Source organism: Scardinius erythrophthalmus (genome assembly GCF_964197995.2).
Source record: "Scardinius erythrophthalmus genome assembly, chromosome: 11".
Taxonomy (NCBI): domain Eukaryota; kingdom Metazoa; phylum Chordata; class Actinopteri; order Cypriniformes; family Leuciscidae; genus Scardinius; species Scardinius erythrophthalmus.
In genome coordinates this window covers 18,134,653-18,162,233 of record NC_138231.1, presented here as the reverse complement: position 1 = coordinate 18,162,233, position 27,581 = coordinate 18,134,653, and the positions used below count along the sequence as shown (strand labels likewise).

General features: G+C 39.0%; 1 protein-coding gene across 2 annotated transcripts in view; it reads left to right on the top strand.

The window, feature by feature from the left end:
• The window catches only part of ndufaf7 (NADH:ubiquinone oxidoreductase complex assembly factor 7), a 48,697-nt gene extending 23,107 nt beyond the window's left edge, over positions 1–25,590 (top strand). Inside the window, exons 5-11 of one of the 2 annotated variants that reach the window (XM_081379227.1) lie at positions 1,599–1,809; positions 1,900–1,958; positions 2,029–2,142; positions 2,719–2,862; positions 9,255–9,428; positions 16,979–17,046; positions 23,070–25,590. In XM_081379227.1, coding sequence (XP_081235353.1) covers positions 1,599–1,809; positions 1,900–1,958; positions 2,029–2,142; positions 2,719–2,862; positions 9,255–9,428; positions 16,979–17,023 — 747 coding nt within the window. In that variant the 3' untranslated portion in view covers positions 17,024–17,046; positions 23,070–25,590. The remainder of the gene's footprint in view (positions 1–1,598; positions 1,810–1,899; positions 1,959–2,028; positions 2,143–2,718; positions 2,863–9,254; positions 9,429–16,978; positions 17,047–23,069) is intronic. The other variant, XM_081379226.1, reaches the window with a different exon arrangement.
• The last annotated feature ends 1,991 nt before the right edge of the window (positions 25,591–27,581 follow it).

Here is a 27,581-nt window from a genome sequence, read left to right as displayed (position 1 = left end):
ACTTGGAAATCATGGAGGGGTCTAAAATTGTTATCGTAGGTGCATGTCCACTGTGAGAGACATAATCTAAAAAAAAAAAAAAAAACAGAAATCACAATATATGATTTTTCAACTATTTATTTGTATGATACAGCTGCAAATAAGTATTTGAACACCTGTCTATTAGCTAGAATTCTGACCCTCAAAGACCTGTTAGTCTGCCTTTAAAATGTCCACCTCCACTCCATTTATTATCCTAAATTAGATGCACCTGTTTGAGGTTGTTAGCTGCATAAAGACACCTGTCCACCCCATACAATCAGTAAGAATCCAACTACTAACATGGCCAAAAGACCAAAGAGCTGTCCAAAGACACTAGAGACAAAATTGTACACCTCCACAAGGCTGGAAAGGGCTACGGGGAAATTGCCAAGCAGCTTGGTGAAAAAAACACTGTTGGAGCAATCATTAGAAAATGGAAGAAGCTAAACATGACTGTCAGTCTCCCTCAGACTGGGGCTCCATGCAAGATCTCACCTCATGGGGGCTCAATGATCCTAAGAAAGGTGAGAAATCAGCCCAGAACTACACGGGAGGGGCTGGTCAATGACCTGAAAAGAGCTGGGACCACTGTTTCCAAGGTTACTGTTGGTAATACACTAAGACGTCATGGTTTGAAATCATGCATGGCACGGAAGGTTCCCCTGCTTAAACCAGCACATGTCAAGGCCCGTCTTAAGTTTGCCAATGACCATTTGGATGATCCAGAGGAGTCATGGGAGAAAGTCATGTGGTCAGATGAGACCAAAATAGAACTTTTTGGTCATAATTCCACTAAACGTGTTTGGAGGAAGAAGAATGATGAGTACAATCCCATGAACACCATCCCTACTGTGAAGCATGGGGGTGGTAGCATCATGCTTTGGGGGTGTTTTTCTGCACATGGGACAGGGCGACTGCACTGTATTAAGGAGAGGATGACCGGGGCCATGTATTGCAAGATTTTGGGGAACAACCTCCTTCCCTCAGTTAGAGCATTGAAGATGGGTCGAGGCTGGGTCTTCCAACATGACAATGACCCGAAGCACACAGCCAGGATAACCAAGGAGTGGCTCTGTAAGAAGCATATCAAGGTTCTGGCGTGGCCTAGCCAGTCTCCAGACCTAAACCCAATAGAGAATCTTTGGAGGGAGCTCAAACGCCGTGTTTCTCAGCGACAGCCCAGAAACCTGACTGATCTAGAGAAGATCTGTGTGGAGGAGTGGGCCAAAATCCCTCCTGCAGTGTGTGCAAACCTGGTGAAAAACTACTGGAAACGTTTGACCTCTGTAATTGCAAACAAAGGCTACTGTACCAAATATTAACATTGATTTTCTCAGGTGTTCAAATACTTATTTGCAGCTGTATCATACAAATAAATAGTTAAAAAATCATACATTGTGATTTCTGGATTTTTTTTTTTTAGATTATGTCTCTCACAGTGGACATGCACCTACGATGACAATTTCAGACCCCTCCATGATTTCTAAGTGGGAGAACTTGCAAAATAGCAGGGTGTTCAAATACTTATTTTCCTCACTGTAAGTGTTATGAGCAAGTGTTGTGTTCTTATTTGCCAGGTTTTCAGTCAGTTAAAAGCTGTCCTGGGCGAGACTGATATCTCTGTTCATCTTGTGGAGGTCAGCCCAAAGTTAAGTCAACTTCAGGCCAAATGTCTAACTGGAGATCAGACGTGGACATGTAATGATGATCAGCTTGTTTACCGCAGTGGCACTACATTTACTGGCCTGCCTATAAACTGGTACCACAGGATAGAGGATGTCCCTAGGGGTACGGACACATCAAACTGACTCAAATTCTCTCCTTGATAAGGTAATGATGCTTTCTTGTTGTAATCCAAGTCTGTTTTCCTTTTGCCAGGTTTTAGTGTCTTCCTTGCCCATGAGTTTTTTGATGCTTTACCCATTCACAAGTTTCAGGTACAATCTTAGCATAAGTTAATTTTAAATTTTAAATATTAGCATTACATAAAAGGATTTTTTCTTTTAGAGAACAGAGAATGGCTGGCGGGAGGTGATGGTTGATATTGACCCTGAAAGTCCAGAAAAACTGAGATTTGTGGTTTCTCACAGACCCACACTGGCCTCCAGCATGCTTATACAGGTGAGTTCTCCCTCCTTCACTGAGAACATTTGTCATGTGGCCATGTAAAAGCAACATCAGTTAATTGAAATGCTTTCCAAAATAGTAAGGTTAAAAAAAAAGTATGAAATATATAATAAAAAAGAGCAAATATGTACATTCCCACAACACTTTAACAACAATTAACTTTGCTCTGCCTCAAACGGCAGACTAAAAAGATGCGTCTTTGAGCAAGACTTAAATGCTTCCAGCCTGGGCGAGAGGGTTATATTATCCCTCTATGTGCTTGTCCAAAGTCTGGCAATATATAAATAATGTTGACATAAGAGGGAAACATCCTTTTTGCATATTTACACCATTTTAATAGTAATCCACATTAATGCCTGTGTCTCTAAATAATATCAGATCAATTTAACTTTTTATGAAATGGAATGGTTAGTTCAAGTTGTCAAGAGGTAAAACCATAAAAAATGACAATATTCATGATTAAAAAAATAATTTAAAAAATACTTGGCATTTGTGTTTTGAAAAGATTTCTATGTTTTATCCTTTTATACATTTTGTTTGTCAGTGAACCCTGTCAATTGTTATTTTCAGAAAGATGAAAACAGGCAGCATGTGGAAGTGTGTCCAGAAGGTGCAGTCATTGTCCAGAAACTGGCCAATCGGATTGCAGATGACGGAGGCGCAGCATTGATTGTAGACTATGGGCATGATGGAACAAAAACTGATACTTTCAGAGTAAGTGCCATGTGATAGTCATCTCTCTCAGGCTTTCTCTGATGTGGTCAGTGCTGGATAGTTGTAGTGTTCTTATCTTGTGGAAGCTTGTTAACATGATCATTTGCAGGGCTGTGAAATGTATTAATTTGGACTAACATGGACTCTTTTAAGCAGTCATATTGTTGCTATTTTAATAGATCCTTATTTTGTTCATTGGGTGTAATATAATAGGTTAACATGCTTTAATGTTCAAAAAACATGATTTTTCAGTTGCATTTTAGCACTGTACACAAATACATCAGTCTCACCCCACTTATGATTTTTTTAAACTGTTACGTGTCTTGAAAAAGGCGGTTGCTAACAAGTGGCTAAATGGGACTAAAAGGTAAACTTAGTCCGCTTTTACAGCATCGTTATGCTTATAATTGTGTTCTTACAAACTATTCTAACTCAGACTTTCTGGAAAAATGTTTTTAGATAAAAACTGAAAGAGCTGTTGGAAGCTTAGTGATGGAGACGTAGAAGTCATGTGTAGGGCTGCAGCTATCGATTCTTTTTGTAATCGATTAATCTAGCACTTAATCGATCGATTAATCGAGTAATCGGATAAAAAAAATTAGTGTTTTTAAACAACCAAAACAAATAATGCATAACGAAAATGATGTGGCTGTAAAATGATCAAGCATTTGGCTTTTATTTCTCAAAAAAAACAAAAAACAAAAAAAAACGGTATTTATTCCAAATTCAACATTTGGCTCCAAAACTAAGCCTATTTATTGTAATTTTTACCCATTTAGTGTTTATAAGTGCCAGTGCCAACAATTATATAACAATACAGTTAAGTCAACTTACTGTAAAACATGTATAACATGTAAAACTATGAATACAAACTTAAATAGTAAAGGCCATTTGGCCTTAGTTTTGTCTTCTTAATACAACATTACAAAAAAAGGATTGCACCTTCTGCAAATTACCCACCTGAGAACAAAAAAATAATGAAATTAATATAAAATATCAAGCCAAACAGGTACACAGTGTATACAATTTATAAAAAAATAAGTAGCTTTGAAAAGGGGAATTGCAAATATGCATTTTGTTAAATAGAAAAAGAACAGCATTTTGTTTTTCACTTAGGCTAGTTGATGTATATTAGCACATTTTGTAGTATTATATTTTTTTGTTAATTGAAAATGTTCTATGCTCAATTACTTAGGTAGCCGATTATGTCTTCCCCAAAAGTACGAGTGGATTTGGAGAAGCAGGCTGGGGAGTTTCATTTTGTTGTTGTTGTCTGTAACTATTTGTCAGACGTGACATGGTCTACAAACAAGGTATCGCAAAGACTGCAATACAATATTTGTTCCTCCATCACGTCCCGGTGTATACAGTGAATGCATGCTGAAATTATTGTTGCGTGGCTACATAAAAGTTTAAGCATATGTGATGCATTGCCGCAATTGGTCTGACTGGCGCGTGAGAGAGACGAGGGTGCGTGTGTGTGTGTGTGTGTGTGTGTGAAGGGGTTCTTTTTTTAGGCTATACTCTCTTGCAATTGAACGTGAATACGTTTACTACTTAAAAACATCAAAGCTTAACATCATATCTAGTCAAACCGCATCACGACATCACTACAAATACAGTATGGGATTCAAATCAGCGAACATCAATGTATGGCTTAGGCACGGGCGGAAATATTGGCGCTGGGTCACAAAAAAAAAAAAATGCGGGGGACAGAATCGTTATCTTGTTTCAGCGACGCTGAAAGGAAGCGATCCAAAACTTTAGACATTCTCTGCCGTTTATGGACATCTTTACTCTCCGCCATCGTGCCAACTAAATTCAAAATGTATCACGCGCTATGGTGTGCTTCCTGAACATTGAACAACGGTCCGTGTGAAACAATCAGATCCCTGCGCGTATAGTGCGCGTCATAGGAATTTAACGAGGCTTCGAGGCAGAGTTTTTGCCTAGAGGAATTTTTGTAATCGAGTAAATCGAGTAACTCGATGAATCGTTTCAGCCCTAGTCATGTGACCATGGTGTAGTTAATTAATAACCTATCTTTAGCTTTTTACTTCTGGCGACTGCATTTAGGCTTCAAAATTAATAAAAGTTATGTTCATCTGCCTATGGCGAAATCCTATTGGGTTTTTGTTGAGGGAACCATTGTGATGCGAAATGCCGGTTGGCCTACAAAGTGACGTTACATCTGCACCACTCTATACCCAGTCTGTCTGAAACGCGCTGATTTCTACAAAGCCCCTCTCCTCCCGAAAAGCCCAGAGTGCTCAATTGGCCAGCTGTCCCAGTGTGTTGTGATTGGCCAAACACCAAGCGTGTGTTGAAAATGTAACGCCCCTTACCATAATCGTGAGTTTCAGATTCTTTAATGCAATTATAAACACAAACAATTAATAATGTCATCTAATTTACCATCTTAGTTAAAATCACATTCTGAAAATGTGGACGATAAAGCAAATCGATTGGAACTGACATTGCAAGCATGACTTGTGTATATCCGGCACTACACAAGCAAACTTTTGGGTTGTACTGCTCAAGAACATCATTATAATTAAATCTTAACCACAGATTCCTAATTTCATCAATTCAGATGGCAAACAATTGGGCTTTCAAATCCAAACACACAACATGGTGACAACACTACAGTTCACCTTGTCTTCTCTCGTTGTGTATGCCTTTGGGTGGGTATTATGCTAATATTTCACATTGTGACAGTAATTTCTGGACTTTGATCGAGGTGTTTTAGGCAGGTCTGGATCAGTGTTCTGATAGAATAAATCACTTTGTGGGAGACTATGAGCTGTGTAACTTTGCAAATCTTATACATGCACAAACTCATCGTCGTAATCATACTCTAGATCTAGTATTATCACATGGAATAGATGTTGATGCCGTTGAAATTCTGCAGCAGAGCGATGACATCTCAGATCATTACCTAGTCTCGTGTAAATTACATTTAGCCAAGGCTGCAAAGCCGACTCCTTGTTATAAATATGTTAGACCTATCACTTCTGCCACTAAAGATTGCTTTATCAATAATCTTCCTAATCAGTTTCATCTCAGCATCCCAGATAGAAACTTTTAACTCTCTCTTTTCCAGCACTTTAGACACAGTTGCTCCGTTGCGCTTAAAGAAGATTAAAGAAAATAGTCCAACGACGTGGTACAACGAGCACACTCAGGCCCTTAAGAGAGCAGCCAGAAAAATGGAGCGCAACTGGAAGAAAACAAAACTAGAGGTATTTCGCATTTCATGGAAGGAGAGCTCGATTACGTAGATCTGCTAGATCTGCTTATTTTTCAACCCTATTAGAAGAAAATAAACAAAACCCTAGGTATTTATTTGAAACGGTGGCTAAACTAACGAAAAAGAAAGCTTCAAGCCCAGAAGTTTCCAAGCAGCACAGCAGTAATGACTTTATGAACTTCTTCACTTATAAGATTGATAATATCAGGGACAAAATTATAACTATGCAACCGTCTACTACAGTATTGCATCAGGCAGTGCATTGTAGTGTCCCTGAGGAAAAATTTGATTCATTGATTGCTATAGGAGAGGAAGAATTTTGCAAACTCGTTAATTCATCTAAATCGACAACGTATGTTAGACCCTATACCGACTAAGCTACTGAAAGAGATGCTTCCAGAGGTCATAGATCCTCTTTTTAATATCATTAATTCGTCTTTGTCTCTAGGATACGTACCAAAAACCTTTAAGCTGGCTATGATTAAACCGCTTGTTAAAAAAACGCAACTTGATCCTACAGAATTAGTCAATTACAGGCCGATCTCGAATCTACCTTTTCTGTCAAAGATATTAGAAAAAGCAGTATCCTCATAACTGTGTTCCTTTCTTGAAAGAAATGATATCTGTGAGGATTTTCAGTCCGGATTTAGACCATACCATAGTACTGAGACAGCTCTCGTTAGAGTCACAAATGATTTGCTCTTATCATCCGATCGTGGTTGTGTCTCTCTATTAGTGTTACTTGATCTTAGTGCTGCATTTTACACCATTGACCACAACATTCTTTAAAATAGACTAGAAAACTATGTTGGCATTAGTGGAATTGCACTAGCATGGTTTAAATCATACTTATCTGACCATTATCAGTTTGTAGCAGTAAATGAAGAGATGTCTCATCGATCACAAGTTCAGTATGGCGTACCACAAGGCTCAGTACTAGGACCACTGCTGTTCACTCTTTACATGCTACCATTAGGAGATATCATTAGGAAACATGGAATTAGCCTCGAGTTCTTACCAGAACCAGGAAGTATGATTGACCATATTAGCCCGGTTCTGTCAACACTGCACTGGCTCCCTATTAAACATCCCTATTTAAAGGGATAGTTCACTTTGAAATTAAATTTTGGTATGTTTTAGCTTACCTCAAGGGCATCCAAGATGTAAGTGTCTTTTTTTCCGCAGTAGTTTCAATTTTGATATTTTTAGGTCAAACCGTTCTCGTCTGACAGTCATATCATGCAGGTCTATGGTCACCCCCTCAAAGAGCATGCACAGAGTCCAAATTAAAACAATTCCCCATCGTCCAAATTAAACAATTCCCCATCGTAAGTACACATTGATGGCCTAAGACACGAAACGAGCGGTTTGTGTGAGAAAACGAACAGTATTTATATCGTTTTTAGCTCTTATAACACAGCCACGTCCAAGTGATCTGTGGGCGCGGGCGCTTCCTGCTGTGTGCGCAGACTGGTGCATAGATATATATACACTAGATGTCGCATTAAAGACAATCGTTCCAATGAACTGCCGTAGCCAAGGCGACATCTAGTGTATATATCTATGCACCAGTCTGCGCACACGTCACACAGCAGGAAGCGCACGCGCCCTCAGATCACTTGAACTTTATAGTCCTTCACGTCTATTGCGATCTCAAAATTCCGGCCAGTTAATAATACCTAGAATATCAAAATCGACTGCTGGCGGTAGATCCTTTTCCTATTTAGCACCAAAACTTTGGAACAGTCTTCCTACCATCGTCCGGGAAGCAGACACACTCTGTCAGTTCAAAGCAAGATTAAAGACACATCTCTTTGACCTAGAATTCACATAACACATTATAGACTTCTATAATTCAATGTTAGGCTGCATAGATTAGGTCAGCCGGAACCGGGAACACTTCCCATAAATCCTGATGTACTCGTTACATCATAAGAACAATGGCATCTACGCTAATTTAAGTGTCTTTGTTTATCCCGAGGTTTTCCCGCAGCCTGCCGGATCCAGGCCGTATCCAGATCTGACGAAGGACCTTCGCCTGGACCCGATGACAACGCAGTGCTGAAGTGCCAACTAGTCTCTCCCTATGGAGGATCCCTTTACCACTCCAGATTATGCATTTTCGGGAAATTCGTTTCGCGTACCTACCCCGAAGTGATAAAACTAAAATAAAATTCTGTATCAAAATTTATAAGGAAAGCCCAGTACTTTGTTTAGGCTTGGTCTGTAGGGAATTCCAAACCTGCGCACATATATTCAAACGCACATAAATATAGAACCAATTCTTAATGCGCATGTGAATGCCATCAGCGTTTATCACAGGTTCACATTTAAAGTCTGTGTAGAGAGGATGGTGTCATCTTAGCGGCCCCTAATTTAATAACAAATGATCGTTGCGACGGAAGCGAATCAATCAAAACTAACTTTAGCTGGAAAATAACTTTTTTAAAGAACCACTATAAAGCCAAAACAATCTCTGTTACCTTAAATTATACGTTTATCTCTGTAAAGCTGCTTTGAAACAATCTACATTGTTAAAAGCGCTATATAAATGAAGATGACTTGACTTGACTTGACAAACATACATTACACACTAAAGGAAAAGGAAAACAGTAGAATACTTGAATTAACCTAATAAGCTTGATTTATCTTCGAGAAGAAGATCTAAGTAAACCCTTTAATTGTTTCTGCACTATTTGGTGTGATCAAATCCTGAGCAAATGAACTGTAGAATGGGACAGTGAGAACCATCTCAAATCAATGGGGTGTCTGTACTTCATTAACATACAGATCATGGAGGATCTTACAACAGGGGAGGTAAATTGCAACTGTATAAAAGTTTAGGATATTCGGTGTTCATCCGGAAACCAAGGTGCTTCATGCACTTTGTCACCACTATGCTGCATACTTATTATTTGCTCACATTTTTTCTCTCAAATTTCCTCAAGTACTTATTGATCTTGGTATGAGTAAGTATGGATTTGTAATGACATTAAGGTTCATTTTTATGTCCCTCCCTCGCCAAATCTGGATGTACTTCATTGGTTACATTTAGCAAGTGCCTACAACTGTCTACAAGATAATTTATTATTTACATGTTTTTTCTGCATGAATTTGTTGTTAAAGTTTATGTTTGTGGCAGGGCTTTAAAGGCCATCACCTCCACAATGTCTTGGAAGCACCTGGCATGGCAGACTTGACAGCAGACGTGGACTTCAGTTACCTGAGGAGAATGACAGGGAATCAGGTGACCTGCTTGGGACCCGTCACACAAAGATCCTTCCTGAAGAACATGGGCATTGACTCACGCCTGCAGGTGAGAATGACTGAAGTAATGTCTGTGTACTTCTTTCAAAAGCATCCTGAGCAATGTGACACACAATTATTATTATTTTTGGCCATTGACCAACTGAAACTTGGTCTAAAGTCAATGGCACAATTATTTTTGTTATTTAAAGAGCGCGTTAGTAATAGCTGCCTATAGGCGGGTCCACACATACACTTTGTCTCGTAGATCGTCTGCGCGTTTTAACCTTGCGCACAAGCAGATCAGATTCCTCACTAGAGAAGCAGTTGTCCTTCATGTAAAAAGCGAATCTGTCATGGCGCGAGCATAACTGCCTTTTAAAGGGAATGGGAGATGAGACTCTGATTGGTTTATTTCATGTTATGCTCTAAACACACCCATTTAGGGCTGGGTATTGTTCAAAATCTTTCGATCCGGTGCCAATTTCGATACCTCAGTTTCGATACTGGTTCCTAACGATACTTTTTTCGATACCAATTTTATGAAATCCATTTTAACAAGATTACATAACACATTACCTCAGAAAAACTTTGGTTTTATTTTTTCAGTTTGACTCATGCTCCTTAGCCAGTGCACAGAGGAACAAAAAATGTTTTATAAAGAGCTCATGCTCAACAAAGCTGAATTTTTTTAAATAAAAAATACAGTAAAACTTGTAATATTGTGAAATAGTATTACAATTTAAAATCTTATTTGAATATATTTTAAAATGTAATTTATTCCTGTGATGTCACAGCTGAATTTTCAAAATCATTTCTTCAGTGTCACATGATCCTTCAGAAATATGAAAACAGTTTGCTGCTTAATATTTTGGAAACTATGATACATTTTTTTCATGATTCTTTGATGAATAAAAAATTCAAAAGAACAGCATTAATTTAAAAACGAAATATTTTGTAACATTACACATGTTTTAATGTCACTTTTGATAACTTTAATGCATCCTTACTGAAAAAAGATTCTCACTAACACATTTTTGAATGGCAGTTGTAGTAAACTCAGAATCGAAGACCAGGAGACTTGGTTGTTTCTTCAGCAGGATTCTTTATTGAGAACGCGAGCTGTCGGTAGCTGCAGTCACCAAAGTCTGTCTGAGTTCTATACAGTATAGTTTTTATACATTTACAAGGAGGTGGGACTTTTGGAGGTGGAGACAAGTCAAACAAAGCAGAGGGATGATTCTTGATTCAATCAAGAATAAGCATAACACTATCATTCAAATGATCCAATCAGCCTGATGCTGATCCAATCAGCCTGATAGCATCACCCATACCTTCACATGATAATAGACAAAACTTGGAGTCATGTCACTGTTCAGGAGGTGTACACAGATACAAAGGTTAATGTCCGATGACTGGGTTGCTTGACTTAATCTTCTTTGAACTGTCAACTCACATGAACATAAATTAAACTGTCATCATCTATGCCTCACATGAACATAAATTAAACATATTCCCACATTTCCCCCTTTGAGAGTTCTAAAAACTCTCACAAAATACAAATTTAAACACATAAAGTTAATTCTTGTAACTGGTGTAAGTTACAGGCACATCGCATATGTTTATTCTTGTAACTTGTGTAAGTTACAGGCACATATAACTTGCTCTGTGTTGTTCATCTGTAATTGCATGTTGACACAGAAACAAACATGCACTTAGGGTCCGTGAAATCTTACGGGTGTGCTGGACGTGAGTCATTTGTTGGTTGACACACTTGAAACTAACAGGTTTCCGAACCATGAAAAGTTATCTTCAGTCATATTAACCAGGTGCAGCACTCAGATAATGGTGCAGGCTTGTAGTCTTGAGCATATCGATGGATGACTGAAGGTTTTGTATTTCTGCGTTGTGTATTTTTTTTTCTTCTTTTTCTTTTGTGATTGGCTCGTTCAGCAGTGGGAGTAGTTGTCTTCTTGAGGTTGTGGCTTCATATGCAGGTGAGACGTCGTTGCATATGGATTTTTGGAAAAAAACATCAAGTTTTATCTGCACACTGTAAGACAGAAAACAGAAAAACAGAGAGCAGTATTTCTTCAAAACACTACGGTTGTAGCAGTTTAAACCCAATGGTTCTATCGTTTTCAGAGTGTACTGTTGTCGTTTCATTCTTTCCCTATTTCTTAATTGATTTGACACCTATGGACCAGTGAGGTAAGGATGGACTAAATGAGGAAAGGCCTATGAGGTAGTGTCTTCACCCTGGATTGGCCCCCGACGCCTGTTGCGTCAGTTCTTTCAAGGGCCCTCACTGAACCGTGTCCTGTTCTGTCCCTGTTGTGTGCACACTGTACAGTGTGCGAGAAAATTGGCACATCTCCATTCTCCAGTGAAACATCAGTCCTAATAAACATCATTAACAGAGGATGGTTGTCTAACTGCAATATTCTGTGGTATAACATTTTAAGGCTGTGAGTTTTCTGAATGTCCCCCAAACAAAGACTGTGACAGTCACTTTCCTTTTGTTCTATTAAACAAAAATAAGTCTTTCATCTTTGTTGTAAGTTACTGGGGAGATTAAGCAATCACAGCCCAAATTGTTAACACCTCAAAAAGCTTACCCACGAGTCCAGTGACGAGGGGAGGGGTTGTTTCAAAGTAGCAAACAAATGTAGTAAGAGCTGCATAACATTGTTAACTTGTCTTAAGTTATTTTTATTTTTTCGACATTCTTTTCCAAAATGTCCGTGCTTGCCACAGTAAGAACAACTGGCTTCTCTAGGACTTTTGCGTTTCTTTGGCTTCTCTGAGTTAACCTTAAAGGATGCTGCTGCAATTTTTACTCTTGCCTTGACATCAAAGTCTCTTTCCCAAATAGCTAAACTGTCCAAGTTGTCTTGCAGGGTTCTATTTGACCATGTAAGATCTAAGAAAGGCAATGCATTTCTATGTTCTGACAAAAGACCATCGGACCATGCACGAACTAGAGGACCATTATCACCTAGCACCTTCTCTGAAGTGTCAGCAATCCCGCTGTAAGCGGCAGCGGTCTGGCAAAATCTGTCTGTGTACTCACAAACAGTTTCATCCTTCTTCTGTACACAATTAGTGAGCTTTGACCAGTCCACTTTCAGTCCAACAATGTTTTTTAACACTTTAACAACTTCCTCTCTCAATTCATCTTTACTGGCCTGTTGCAGTTCAGAATTATTTACAGCACTTTCAAAATCATTGAATTCTGACTCAGTCAAGATCTGTGATATTAGCTGGGTGACTTCAGCTAGAGTCATATCATAGAGCCGCATTTTGCTGATCAATGCTCTTCTAAACTCAGAAAAATTTCTTTGCACTGATGGCAAACTTTCAGCAATTCTCTCAATGGCCCTCATTTATCAAAAGTGCGTACACCAAATTTCCAGCGTACACCGGGCGTACACCCAAAACCACGGTGACTTTGAGATTTATCAATATGGACTTTGGCGTACGGCACGCTCAAATCCTACACCTGCTCAGGAGGTGGTGTACGCACGTTTTGAGTGCGGGAATGCGCAGAAAAACAATTCCTAACACCACAAAACGCACTGACAAACTAAAAGATATAATATATTATGACCCACTGTAAAAAAACAGCAACATAGTAATTATAAAATTAAGTGTTTATTTTTGTGCAACATGGACTTCAATGTTTAATTTGTGTGACTTTACCAAAGCATTTGAATTGTAGGCATATGTATTCCTTAAGTTGCGAGCCTGTGCGCTTTACCTGACGTTTTGTTTATACTTTCGCCTGGCTCCGCAGCGCGAGTCTCCGCAGACTGCGCGCGCACCTCCCCAAACGAACGAGGCGTTTATACTCGACGTGCTCGCCGTTGTACTATTCTTTGAAACGATGGTTAGGCCAGGGTTAGGCCCGGCAGGTATGCACGGACTGGGTTTAGAAATGAAAGGCTTTCAATGACCAAAAAAATAATTCAGACTGACAAAATAATATAAATGCCATTCTTCTTATTTTAAATAATAATAATAATACAAATAATAATAACGACATTCTTCTTCTAAATAACAATAAGCGTCATTAATAATAAAAATCTAGAAATCAATTTTGTTTCTTTCCACTTCCCTGGTTTCGCTTTCTCTTTCTCAAAGAAGTTTCTCTTTAATTTGCCGTCTTCCGTGTGTCCATGGCGTAAAATGAGGGCGTGGGGGGAGCGGAGACTTGAATATATAGGGGCGTGTTATTCTAATGACGATCGATTTCAGCCGCGGCATTTATCAAGGGCAGGTATTGCGTACACCAGAATTTCAAAGGTACGCACAGCTTCATAAATCAGGCGATGAGAGGAGTGTAAGCATAATCTTACGCCAATATATACGCCCGTTTCTACGCAAGATTGATAAATGAGGGCCAATCTCTTTAGGACCTAAAGATGTTTTGATTGCTTGTGGCTGCAATATGGGGGTTGCAAATGGAACTGTATCAACACCTTTTCCCTGAGGCTTTTGTCTAGCTACGCACACTTCAACTGCATTTACATCTGTATTGACATTGTCCTCTATACTATCAAAAAACTGTAAATCAGGATAGCTTTCCTCTGACTGTTGGTCTTCTAAATCACATTTGGTTGAGGCTTTGTTATGGCCCACGTTTGTCTTGAGACAGGACACCTGAGTCTGCAATTGTTTGATCTGTTCTTTCAACTTAGCAATACACTGTGCTTGTTCTTGTGCAATGGATAAGCTAAATTCTCGGTGACAACCGATGATGCCTTTCAGATTTTTCTTCCTGATACATGCACTCAACACTTTCTTGCAATCTTCAATTGACCACACTTTCTCTGGATCAATGCCAAATTTCTTGGTTAAATTCAATCTGACTGGCTTAGTCACGATGGAGTCCATGTGCTCTGATAACAAAGACTTGAATTCACTATCTGTCCAAAAAGGTGTAATCTGTCTAGTACTTTTCCTAAACATTTTGTGAATTTTTGTTACCACAAACAAACACTAAAAAAACTTCTCTCTACTGTCTTGCAAACAGAGGTTACAATCTTATTAGCACAAGAGGCTAAATCTAATTCTAAAGCTAATTCTCTAGCTTACAGATAGGTCTTCTCTAGCAAGAGCATACACACAATATTAACATGTAACTGTTAATCTTCCCTGTCAACAACAGAGGATCAATTTCATCTCTAAAAGAAAACTTTTTAGAGGCTTATCTTTAGTTAACCAAACTCTACAGCTGTTTGTTAACTACTTCTCTGAACGGCGCAGAGGAAAACATTTGTACTGGTCTGCATTGGTTCTTTTAATGGAGTGAAACTCACCGAGTCTTTCATTTGTAGAGAAAGATTCCGTCTGGAAAAATTCAGTCTTTGAGATTTTTTTGGAGCTTGAAGTTTCAAGATGCAGTCTGGGACTCAGTCACCTTTGTTGAGATCTTTGAGCTTGAAGTTTTCAAGGTTCCGTCTGGAAAGTTCATTCTTTGTTGAGTTTCAGTTTCTCCATCCGGGTCACGGCACCAAATTGTAGTAAACTCAGAATCGAAGACCAGGAGACTTGGTTGTTTCTTCAGCAGGATTCTTTATTGAGAACGCGAGCTGTCGGTAGCTGCAGTCACCAAAGTCTGTCTGAGTTCTATACAGTATAGTTTTTATACATTTACAAGGAGGTGGGACTTTTGGAGGTGGAGACAAGTCAAACAAAGCAGAGGGATGATTCTTGATTCAATCAAGAATAAGCATAACACTATCATTCAAATGATCCAATCAGCCTGATGCTGATCCAATCAGCCTGATAGCATCACCCATACCTTCACATGATAATAGACAAAACTTGGAGTCATGTCACTGTTCAGGAGGTGTACACAGATACAAAGGTTAATGTCCGATGACTGGGTTGCTTGACTTAATCTTCTTTGAACTGTCAACTCACATGAACATAAATTAAACTGTCATCATCTATGCCTCACATGAACATAAATTAAACATATTCCCACACAGTGTACATTCAGTAGGTTATTATTGCAATATAAACACTGTCAGAGTGATCAACAAGGTATCTCTTCATTTACCAGTCGAAGACGGAGCAACTTTCTGCTCTTATGTTTACACCGTGCACTGTCAAGTGCTTCATCATATTTGTCGTGGTACCAGTCTTTGCAGCAATTATTTTACCGCAAATACTGCATCGCGCGTCACCAATCTGTCACCAATTTTAATGTTTAAGCCATCAATGAAATAAAGGCTTTTTAACTTTTTTTCTACTTATTTCGAGTGCCTTGGAGTTTCTAAGTTCTTATACTGCATCGCGCGCTGTTGGCATCGAGCCTGGAGAAATGTAACTTTAGCCACACTTTTGATCGACTTTTCCACATCTTTAAGGTATTATGTGTGTGTGCTTGCGTCTCATATGAATATGTGCGCGCAGGGCCGGCGAGTGCACTTCTGCCGCTCTAGGCGAAAAACAATTGTGCCGCCCCTAGGGCTGGCCCGAATACCATTTTTTGAGCTTCGAAGCTTCGGTAATGAACATCGAATATTTGAAGCTTCGGGGAGAGGGGGCTGAACATATTCTTCTCTCTAATAAAGGCAGGAATCTCTATATGTCTGTCTGTCTGTTTGCATTTTGATTATTTTGAGAACCGTTCATCCAATCGACTTCACAAGGGAGTGCAGTGTCGCATTTGGTGTAATATAGATGGAGACGCGACACGTTCAGAATTTACTATAAACTTTTAGTATACAGAACAGCGCGAGCGGGAAGCGGCGCGTCTCACACGGGCAGGGCTTATTTGCTTATTTATTAAATGCACACACACGCAGGTCTGTTAACTTAAGCAATAGGCTACTTTTAAGGTAGTCTAATATTTTTCTGACTAAAAAATTACTTTACACAGTAAAGGGTAGATTTAAATAAAGAAAAACGAAATTTAAATAAAGAAAAACAAAATTTAAATAAAGAAAAAACGAAATTTAAATAAAGAAAAACGAAATTTAAATAAAGATAAAAACGAAATTTAAATAAAGAAAAAACGAAATTTAAATAAAGAAAAACGAAATTTAAATAAAGAAAAACTAAATTAAGTTAAATTAAAAACGAGATTAATTTACAGTAGATTGATAATAACGGGTAAAAAGGCTAATACATTTTGTTTCTGTTATTCTATTTTCCACAATGTCAAAGCAACGCAGCTTAACCCAAAACACATGCTCAGGCACTTCTGTCCACACACGCTGTTCTGCTCTAGCTAGAGAATACTCCCTTTGTATGAACACTTTAGTAGGCCAAGAGGAAGCAAATATATTAGGTTGGGTTCCTTCAACTGTCCATCATATTAAAATGGCTATAGGCTATATAAGATAATTGTAAAAAAAAAAGTAGACCTATTGTATTTCACCAGATGTTATAGTGTTGAACATATTCAAGCACGAATGAGAACCGTTTCGAGAGGGATGCCAGGTTTGCAACATTTTTTTTTTTTATAGAAATTCCGGTAACGTTAGCTGTGCTAGCGGTCTCGTGGTTCTGTGGTGGACTTGACGGCGTGTCATCCTTGCAAATACTCCCTGGATCAATATATTTTAACAACAAACCCCTCTGTTGTTGGTGTGCTTTCTCCTTCAGAAGTCTCGATTCATGAACGATCCGTTCATTGCGTATGTCAGGTGACAAATGAACGAAAGACTCGGAAGGTAAAGTAATTATTATGTTCCCTGTAAATTATTTTTGACTGCATTATAATGATTTCTTAATTCAGAATATGATCAACATTGCGTAGGAGGATGTGATCAGGGAATTTGGCTGTTAAAAGTATAACATTTAAAGCCACTTAAATTAACGAAATTACTCAAATAGCCTAAATATTCGTTCATTTTGATGAACGAGATCGAACAAGAGAGTCAGTAAAATGATCCGAACTTCCCATCACTCAGTCATGACTCGTGAGAGCAGGGGGCGGGGCGGGGCGGGGGAGCGGCAGCTCAGCAAATCATAATAGCCTATTTTGTGAATTGTTCATTCCCGGTTGGCACACATTTTGCCGCCCTTACAAAAGTGCCGCTCTAGGCAATTGCCTAGTTCGCCTATATGGACGCGCCGGCCCTGTGTGCGCGGAGCGTTTGTGTGTGTGTGCTCGCGTCTCATTGAGTATGTGCGCGAGTTTGTGTGTGTGCGCGCGTCTCATATAAGTATGTATGGCAAGCCAAGAGGCTCAGAAATACCCCATAGATTAATCGCGTTTAAAGCCAAACGCCGTCAAATACGGCGTTTTAAACCGTATTGGACGCCATAAAATACGCCGTTGTAATTACAAACGCCGTAAAAGATGCGCGAAATTTGTCAATGACGCCGTATTTGACGGTGTTTTAGTGTGCATGGAAAGTGCAGCTTTTTACGCGTTCATCTCGCCATATGACGCCGTAAAAAACGCCGTTTTGGTTGCACAGAGCGCGCGCTATTTTACGGCGTTTTGCTTATAGTAGACACGCCCACTGATTTCCACAGCCAGTAAGTTTGAACTGTTCTCTCCCAATCAATGATGAACTGAATCAGACCAGACGAATTCAGCACAGATCATTTGTGGTAGGCTAATCCAATTCTTATGCTCATATATGAGGAGTTATTAAACAAGGAAAAGAATCCAGGTCGTATTGGCTTAACTCGGCACATTTCCATCTAAGTGCTGAATAACACAAAATATTGATATAACCCATAGAATGCCCTATGAATTTGTGTATTTTAAATAGGCCTATTTGAAAAAAAAAAATAAGACGAATTTTTGCTATTTCTAAAAAATGTGGCAGGTTTGTTGTGTGGGAATGCAAATTTGTTAAAATGTTTAATTTAGGTTTACATTGAATTTAGCATGTTAAGGTTAGGTATAAATTATGATTATCAGAGTTTTCTAAGCAAAAGACTCTCGTCAGTCCTGTTTTACTGAAACTCTTGGAGTTTGTGTTTTAGCAAGAAAGTCCAGCCAGTCCTGTACTCGGGTCTCAGTGTTTGAATAGATATGCTGAGTGGATTAGGGTGGGCAATGCTCTCAGTCTAAAACCGGTTCCTAAACCTGTCTTTTTCGGTTCCTGCCCCTAAATGTATATAAACTGTAAGAGAACATCTCACTGATTCAGACTTGGTGACTGCAGCTACCAACAGCTTGTGTTCTCAATAAAGAATCCTGCTGAAGAAACAACCAAGTCTCCTGGTGTTTCGATTCTAAGTTCACAACAGTTGGTAGGTCTATAAGCTTCTCCTTCCAGAATTAAATAGTGTTCCGATTTTTGTAGGCTAAATAAATTCGTATTTTATTCATAGTACACTGATTATATATTCATTAAATAACATTAATACATTTCGTTATACACTGAAAAAAATTTGGAGTAGGATTTACTTGAAAAAAGCTAGGAAAGTTTTTTCGTTCAGAAAATGCTAGTAAATTTACAAAGATTTGCCAGGTAAAAACCTAAACATTTATCAGTAGCTTTAATTAGAAATCTTTAAGTTAAATTTGCTTGGAATATGGAATTAAGTAAACTTTACTTAACCTAGTTAAGTGAAAGTAACAAAGAAAATAAGTAATTTTAGCTTGGCTAGTAAAAGGTTGATTAATATCGATTTAGTTGAAATTTCCTTTGCATTACATTTCACTCAAACAATAATATTAAATTATACCAGTCATTTATAGTATGTGCTTTACTAAGATTATCTAAGTAATTTATACTACAGCATGATAGATGTTAAGCCTTATGTGAATGCAAAGACCTCAATACTTGGTAGACAATACACAATGACGGTAACATTTGATGGACGTTTGAATGTGTCATTTTGAGCAGAAAATTTACTCGAAATGTCACAAAATGGCAAGTTACTAATCCTGACAACAAAAGCAATGATAAAACAGTGTAAATACAGCTGGAAACCAGTGAAAAATTAACCTCATTAATTATTCAAGGTCCAGTGCATGATGGGAACCCCAGTATCAGAAAAGTTGAGTAATTTTTACTTAATTTTATTGAGTTGATTTTTACGCTTTCATTTCTTCTCGCTTGAATTAAGTACTGATATGGAATTTACTTCATTTTTCTAATTCTTGCCTGAACTAACTTTTTCATGTAAATTACTTTTTTTTTTCAGTAGTATTTACTTCACCAAAAAATATTTTTTACAGTGTATCCAAGATATTTTTGTAAAATGAAGATTCAAATATTTTGCCCTTTCAATCGTCCAGTTCATAGTGAAATAAACGACTTGGGGAAAAAAGTCAACCGTTTGTGGGTATAGAAGTTCAGTGAGTACAAAGCCATTTTTAAAATACGAATTTTGAAATAATTTCCGTCATTTTAAAAGATAAAACATAAGGTGCAAGGGGAGCAAACTCAGCCAATGACAATAAATAAATAAATAACATAGCCTAGTTATTTCTTTCCCACATTTGAGTCATTATTCTTAAAAGAAATGTAAATTATGCTTGCAACAATAGCTGTAGGTTAATTGGCCTGGATGAGTGTGATTGGCCTAATATTGTGTCACAGACCGGCATTAAATAATTCGTGAATATTTGTAAAAATTCGTGGCTTGACAGAGTTGGAAAATGGACAGTTCTGTCGATGTTTTGCCCAGGCAGGGTTAGTTAAGTAAAACTAAAACTATTAAAACATTCAAATGCTAATCGAAATAAACCTGAAATAAAGGAAAATATAACTATTAGTTGAAAAACTTAAACTAAACGGAAATGAGAATTTTTTTTTTTTTATCAACAAACTGGATTCATTTCGGGTTTTTTTTTTCTTGCCACCTTCAACCGACGCGATCTTCCATTCATTAACCGACAAGATCCGGCGACTCAAAATGGGGGTTGGAGGTAACGGAACAAAAAAAAAAAAGATTATACACTGCCTAAGTAGCTTCTCTGCAGGGGCGGCACCAGAGAATTTTTAACGCATGTGCTGAGGGGGTGCTAGATCATTGACAGGGGGAGCTGCGCAAAACTTGGCCACTAAATATTTAATATTCAATTATTTTAATGATCACAAATAAAGTTTTATTCAATTGAACGTGCGCAACATTCAGCATTCAGCACAATCAAATATTCTAAAAGATGTAGGCTATTATTAATAATAATGTTATATCAACTTAATATCTCGTTATTTCGACATAATATGTGTGCGTGCAACAAGCAAGATGTGCATTTGTAAATCCGGTGACGCGTGCATTGATTTTTATTAATAAACTAGTGTTTCCTGACTGTCTGCTGCAAAGATGAAGTTGACGATCGCCATCTCCATAGTGAACGCGCCTAGAGAAATGCACATAATGGATTACATAATCAGAGAGTAGCCTTTTTTTTTTTTTTTCTTTTTTTTTTTTGAATTATTTAATTTAAAGACATTTCAAGCTTTGTGTATTTGATGTATTTCTCATGTCTGTGTGAGGCATACACTGAGTTTCGTTAAGTAAGGATGATATGCACTCCAGTTAACGTGCAATGCAAGTGACCGGCGCCTCCATGATTATATTGTCCATTATATTAAATAAATAAATATATATATATATATATATATTTTATAAAATTAAGATACAATTTATACAAAACGAAATTCACTTTAAAGGGGTCATATAAGGTCATTTTTGTACAAACTAATATGATTCTTTAGGGTCTAAATTAAAAGTTTGTAATATACTTTAATTAAAAATTCTCATTAGTATTGTAAGAAAACACTAATTTTACCTGGTCAAAAACAGCTCTGTTTTCAGCACGCCGTTTCAGTGCATATGTCTTTAAATGATAATGAGCTTTGCTCACCCCGCCCCTCTGTTCTGTGCGCACACCGTTTGCAACACAATAACACAATAACCACAACGCGTCGTTCATTAAAAACGTGGGATTATGAATTATATTGATAATGTCGTACATAGAAAACATGCCATAATGTACCCTGAGTGTAAAAATAGCCACATTCATCGTGAAGCGTGCAAGCTATTTGCAAAGATTAATATAAAGATTAATATAAAGGTCAATAAAACGTTACACTCACTTGTTCTTCTGGAGGTTCAGCAGGAACACGAATAGTTGGTACTGATCCTTTTTTCAGGAGCAGCTTCTTAGCAAATCCAGCTTTATACTGACCCTCGTTTGTAAAGCAGTCATATGGCGAGATGAACGGTGTAAAACGCGGCGCTTTCCATGCACACTAAAACGCCGTCAAATACGGCGTCATTGACGCATTTCGCGCGTCTTTTACGCTGTTTGTAATTACAACGGCGTATTTTACGGCGTCCAATACGGTTTAAAACGCCGTATTTGACGGCGTTTGACTTTAAACGCGATTAATCTATGGCGTATTTCTGAGCCTCTTGGCTTGCCATAAGTATGTGCGTGGAGATTGTGAGTGCGCGCTCGCGTCTCATATGAGTATGTGTGTGGAGATTGTGAGTGCGCGCTCGCGTCTCATATGAGTCTCGTGTGTGTAGAGTTTGCGTGTATGTGCGTGAGCGACTTTATGTGTGTCGTTGTGCATTTCATATGTATTTGTTTGAGCACTGACGTTGACGAGTTAACCCCTTAGGTATCGAAATCTGGTACCGAACAACATGTCATTTTTGGATACTCGATAGTATCGAAGCAATTTGGTCGGTACCTTAAAAGTATCGAACTCGGTACCCAGCCCTACACCCTTTACTCATTAAGAGAATAGGGACAACCCTTTTAGAGCATGTGCCGGACGCACCGACCATTTTTCCCGTCGTTAAAATATCAAAAGTGGATTCGGTCACGCCATAAGTGCACTTGCGCCATGCGCTTTAGACCATGCACTTAGATCGTTAAAATAGGACCCTGAGAGTGCATGAGTTAAAGGCCAATAGAACCATTTTAAATTACTGTCGGGTACCATTCAGAAGTTTGGGATCAGCAAGATTTTTAAAAAAAGAAATTAATACTTTTATTTAGAAAGGATGCAATAGATTGATAAAAAAATGACAGTAAAGACAATGTTACAAAAAAACAGTTTTCTGTTAGGGCATGGGTTAGGGTTAGATATTTACAACTATCTGAATACAACTATTGACTTACACTAATATAAGTGTAAGTGTGTAGTGTTGGGAACTTTTTCCTTCTTCAAAGCAGACCAGGAGACGTTGGGATTGCGTTCAAACAGAAGTTATTCTTTATTGAGCGTCGCTGCGGTTCGTCCAACATTCTCTCTCAAAGTAACTTTACCTTGCAATTTTATATACAATTTAGGAGGAGGGACTTTTAGAGGTGGAGACAAACTCAAACCAAGCAGAGGGATGATTTGATTCAATCAAGTGAAAACCAGTTTGGCAGGTTATCTGGCTTGCTCAAGTGAAACAGGCCTTAATCAGCATAACACTATCATTCAATCAGCCTGACAGTATCACCCATACCTTCACATGATCACAGAGACAAAAGCACAGCTGTACACTGAGCTTAATGGTCAGGAAATGCATAAAGACAAAGGGTGAGGGTGAGAGCCTCAGCCATTGACTCATTTAGAGAACAGGACTGGCAGGAATCTCTTGATATAATCATCATAACTGCTGCTAAACTTTCTCAGTTTATATTGGAATCTAAATTAAACATTTAATAAATTTGTTATTCCAAAGTAGTATTTTGATAACTGACCCAAAACAATGAAACTTTCTCAGGGAGAATTGCTTTATCTCATGACCTTTGTATTTTCATGTTGTGTTTCAGGTCCTCCTGAGGAGCTGTCATGACCCGTCCACCAGAGCGCAGCTCATCAACAGCTACGACATGCTGATCAACCCTGAGAAGATGGGGCACAGGTTTCAGTTCTTCTCTGTGCTCGGCCGAGGTCGGCTGGCTCAAAGTCAAGGGAGTCAGAAGAACTCAACGCCGGTGCCCGTGGCGGGCTTTACTGAGCTGACTACACAATGAAAAGACTGTAAATGGACAGCAACATCCACGTGTTCTGAATAACTACACAACTAGATGTAGAGCTTGGGCTACAGATGTACATTGGACTGCACTCGTTTTTATAGTATCAAGCACATTTCTCCCTTTGTGTCTTAAATCACCCCCTAAACCCACATTTACTGGTCTCTACTTTAGCCCACTAAAAGTCCACCTAAAGGAGTGAATAAAAACGTGAGCAAAATCAAAGTTCGAAATCAAAGGCTGCATCCTCGGACTTGCCAGTCGCATACATTATGAGGCTGTCTCATTTCAGATAAGCCACCATTTTATTCCATAGTACAAAAGAAATTACAGTAATTTATGCCTTATAAGAAATAACAGTCAATTCTATAAAATTGCTTCTCTAAACGAAGACAGCTTCAATGACGTGGGCGACATGTGGAGGTTATGAAACGCCAAAAGCCTGATACTCCAAAGGTTTGACGAAACTTGCACCACTCTATCAAGTGATAAACAAAGCATATGGTATCATATACCATGATCTTACTAATACCACGTTTGAGTTCTGGATACATGCAAAAACTATGGTAAACTTTCATAAGGGCAACTATAATGGAGAATTAAGGGTGACACTGAACATTTTTCTTTCCTCTGTAAATATGCCCAGTTCTAATACATTTTATTTGATGGAAGTTAATTCAATAATTAAGAGCCTGATGAAAGATCAATATCAATGATTCTGTCAAAATGAATCATAGCCCTAGTTAAATTAGGTGTTAACTTTTTACTCTTTTTCTTTTACTTCCTTTTTTTTTTTTTTTTTTTACTTAATCAAATCAAATGCACATTCTTACGTAATCGGTCCTCAACCTCATCCCTCGGAAAACGTTCACTATGAGCTATGTAATATCACTGGTCAAAATGTTTAAGAATCATGTCATGAATCTTTTTATTTTCATATTAGTTCTGAAGCAACTGTATTTTTAGGGGTTCAAGCACAAAGTGCTGAAACCCTATTGTTATTGCCCTGATTTTTATTATTTTTCTTCCGCCGTAAAACGCATCGTGCAGCCCAAACCGTAAGTGCTGGAGACTTGAAACTTGGCCAGACGGGAGTACAAAAATCGAGGAGAGGTTCAGAGAGTATGACCCCGATTGGCCCATAGGTGGCGCTATAGCGACCAAAAGCGTGAAACTGCTCATAACTCCTAGACCATATGTCGTAGACTCAAGTGTCTTATATCATTGGAAAGCTGGACTCCCGAAGATCAAAACGTATATCTCCGGTATGCAAATTTTTTCACCATTTTTAATTTTGGCAAAAACCTACTTTTGCGAACTAGTCCTAGTTTTTTCGCCCGATCGGGACCAAACCAGTGCAGAAATGTTGTTTGGAGTATCAATAATTATCAGTAATTCTGAATATCAATAATTATCGAAAAAAAGTTGAAATTTTGATTCACGGTCACTAGGGAGCGCAAAACTAACATTGTTGGAGGAGCCTATTTTACTAAAATGGCTATAACTCGAGAAGTAAATGAGATAGCTTCACCAAACTTGGTAGACATGTGTATGAGGTTAATCTGAGGTCACAGTAAAAAAAAAAACGGGGCGATTGGCCACATGGTGGCGCTATAACATGAAAAAAAACATGAAAAGGGCTATGACCACCTGACCGTTAGTCCGATTGACTTGAAAATTGGTATGCAGTGTCTTCGTCCAAGGTGCCATTTATATATATGAGGACATTGGCGTATCTCGAAAAACATGGCCGCCATTAGAGCTTAGATTCTCTGCCCGAGCCCGAGCCCGGACTCGACCCGACCCGACCCGCGGGCCGGGTCGGGCCGATATTTCCCGCAACTGTCCTCGGGCCGGGTCGGGTCGGGCCCTTGATAAAGCACGTCACATGTCATGAGCAGCGTCTCGTCCACTCGCACTCGCAGTCTCGCACGCGTGACACATCACACCTGCTGTGCGTGCTGTAGCATATATTCTGTAGCTTAAGTGCTTGAAGAAGCAAAGAAAAAAATTAAAATAGGAGAATTAACTTTGAGCAAGTTTGGAGGAAAATCGGAGGTATGGAAACATTTTAAATAGTCGTGGGGAGTGACAACATATGTGTTGGCTTTGTCTCGTGCATTAAATGCAGCACGCTGCCATGACGGCAAAAAAAACAAAACAAAAAAAAACGGAGACTTTGACGATGAACAGACACATGAAGTGTGTCTTGCCATGACAGAAATTATGATAGTAGTCAGCCTCAGCCCTCGATGTCCTCTTTTGTTACTTTTCCGATCCATTCAATTATTTCTGAATAAACAAACAACGCAGTTTACATGCTTCTTCCTTGTCGCATTATTCATTAAGATAATAATTAATAAATGCATGCACAATTGTGAATCTGATAAATGTTACAGATATGTTTTACTATGCACAAAAAATACATTTTAACATGTGCAAAATTCAGAATTAAATGAATGTGCTGCAATTTGTTCAAAAAGAGAGTCTGTACGTGTTTTAGCCATTGAATAAGCACATTTAGTTTCAAGTTTAAGTTTTGTTTTGAAGAAAGCTTTTCTTTAAAGTGAATTTCGTTTAGTATAAATTGTATTTTAATTTTAATACATTTTTCATCAACCAATTGCCTGGATTTATAGGCCTAAAAAGCAATTTACCAGACGTCACGACATGGAGTCGCGGGCGCGCCGCGGTCACTTACACCATTTGAAACTCGCGCTTTTCAAATGCACAACTTGCTTGTTGCTCACACACACATAGGCCTATTATGTTGAAATAACAATATGTTGAAGTAACATTATTAATAATAATTAATCTTTAAGAATATTTGATTGAATGCTGAATGTTGTGCTTGTCCAATTTAATAAAATTAAAACTTTAGTTGTGATAATAAAATAATTGAATATTTAATATTGAGTGGCCAATTTTTGCTCATTTATTAATAGTATTTATATTATATAACTGCGCAGCTCCCCCCGTAGCCTAAATGAGCACAGCAGCACCTGCGTTAAAAAAATTCTGGCGCCGCCCCTGGTTATAACGGCCGACATATTAAAAATGGTCGGGTTTAAATCGGGCTCGGGCTCATAATTACAGTGAACGTGTCGGGCCGGGCCGGGCTCGGACACAACGGGCTCGGGCTCGGGTAGGGTCGGGCTTGATTTGTTGTAGCTCTACTCTGAGTAGGCGTGATTTTGCGCCGTAAGAACAACATAAACAGATAAAGGAGAGCGGGTGGAGCTTTTAGAGGCGGGTGAGGAGTATGGATGGTGATGGTAGGATGACGATCCTCTGGCGGCGACGATGGTGGTTGGCCAATGGCACAGACCCAAGAGCTCCCCATTGCGACAGTCCATGGAGGAGTCGAAGGAGGGAGGAGCCAAGATGGTGTTAAGGTGGCTGATGGCATCTGGGGGACGACCAACGGAGACAGAGCCGGTGGATCCACTGGGGCAGACCGGGGGTCAAGGGAGCTGAGCGACATCGCTGGTGCAGGAGACCCAGTTGAGCGTCGTAGGTGGAGCCAGAGCACCCGAGGGCTGGAGCAACACTGGTTCTCCTTGGATAATAGCCTACATATCTCAGGCTCACACCCCTGGTCAGATCCACGCTGGGGCACTGCTTCCAGGGCGATGGCAAGCTCTGTCCTCTTCTCCTCGGGCTCTGGCTCACTTGTTGCGGCGGGTCGTGCTGCTCGGTCTGCGGGGGGCTCACGTGACTTCTCCGTGGTCGATGGTGGTGAAACGGGCTCTGGGTCTGCTGTGCTCTGAATCGGGGCGCGACTCTCTCCAGACACCTCACGACGGCTTCCCTCCAACTCAATCCGGTGGTGTTTGGAAGGTCGATGGTGTTGTGGAAGTTCGTCCTGATCCAGAACAGGTTCTTTAAGGTCTCGTCGTCCAGGGAGCTGATGACGGCCAAACAAAGAAAATTCTTGAAAAAAGAAAAGAAATTAAGGCTCTCCTGAGCCAGGAAGATAAACTTTGCCCGTTCGTACATATTGGGCAGTCCAATCATCTGTCACACTCGTGTTCAGGCAGGAAGACAAAGACAGAAGGATCAAGATCAAAACATTCAAAGTTTAATAATTCCTGAAGCAGCAGACAGTTAATAAAAAAAAAAAAATAGAAAAAAAAACACACAACGGTGATCGGACAGAGAATGAATGTGAGGGACCAACTTGTTTCATGCGTCCTTCACAAAGACAAATCTGCCCGATTCCAGCCATGCCCCCCCAGATCATCACCAATCCTCCACCAAATTTCACAGTGGGTGCGAGACACTGTGGCTTGTAGGCCTCTCCAGGTC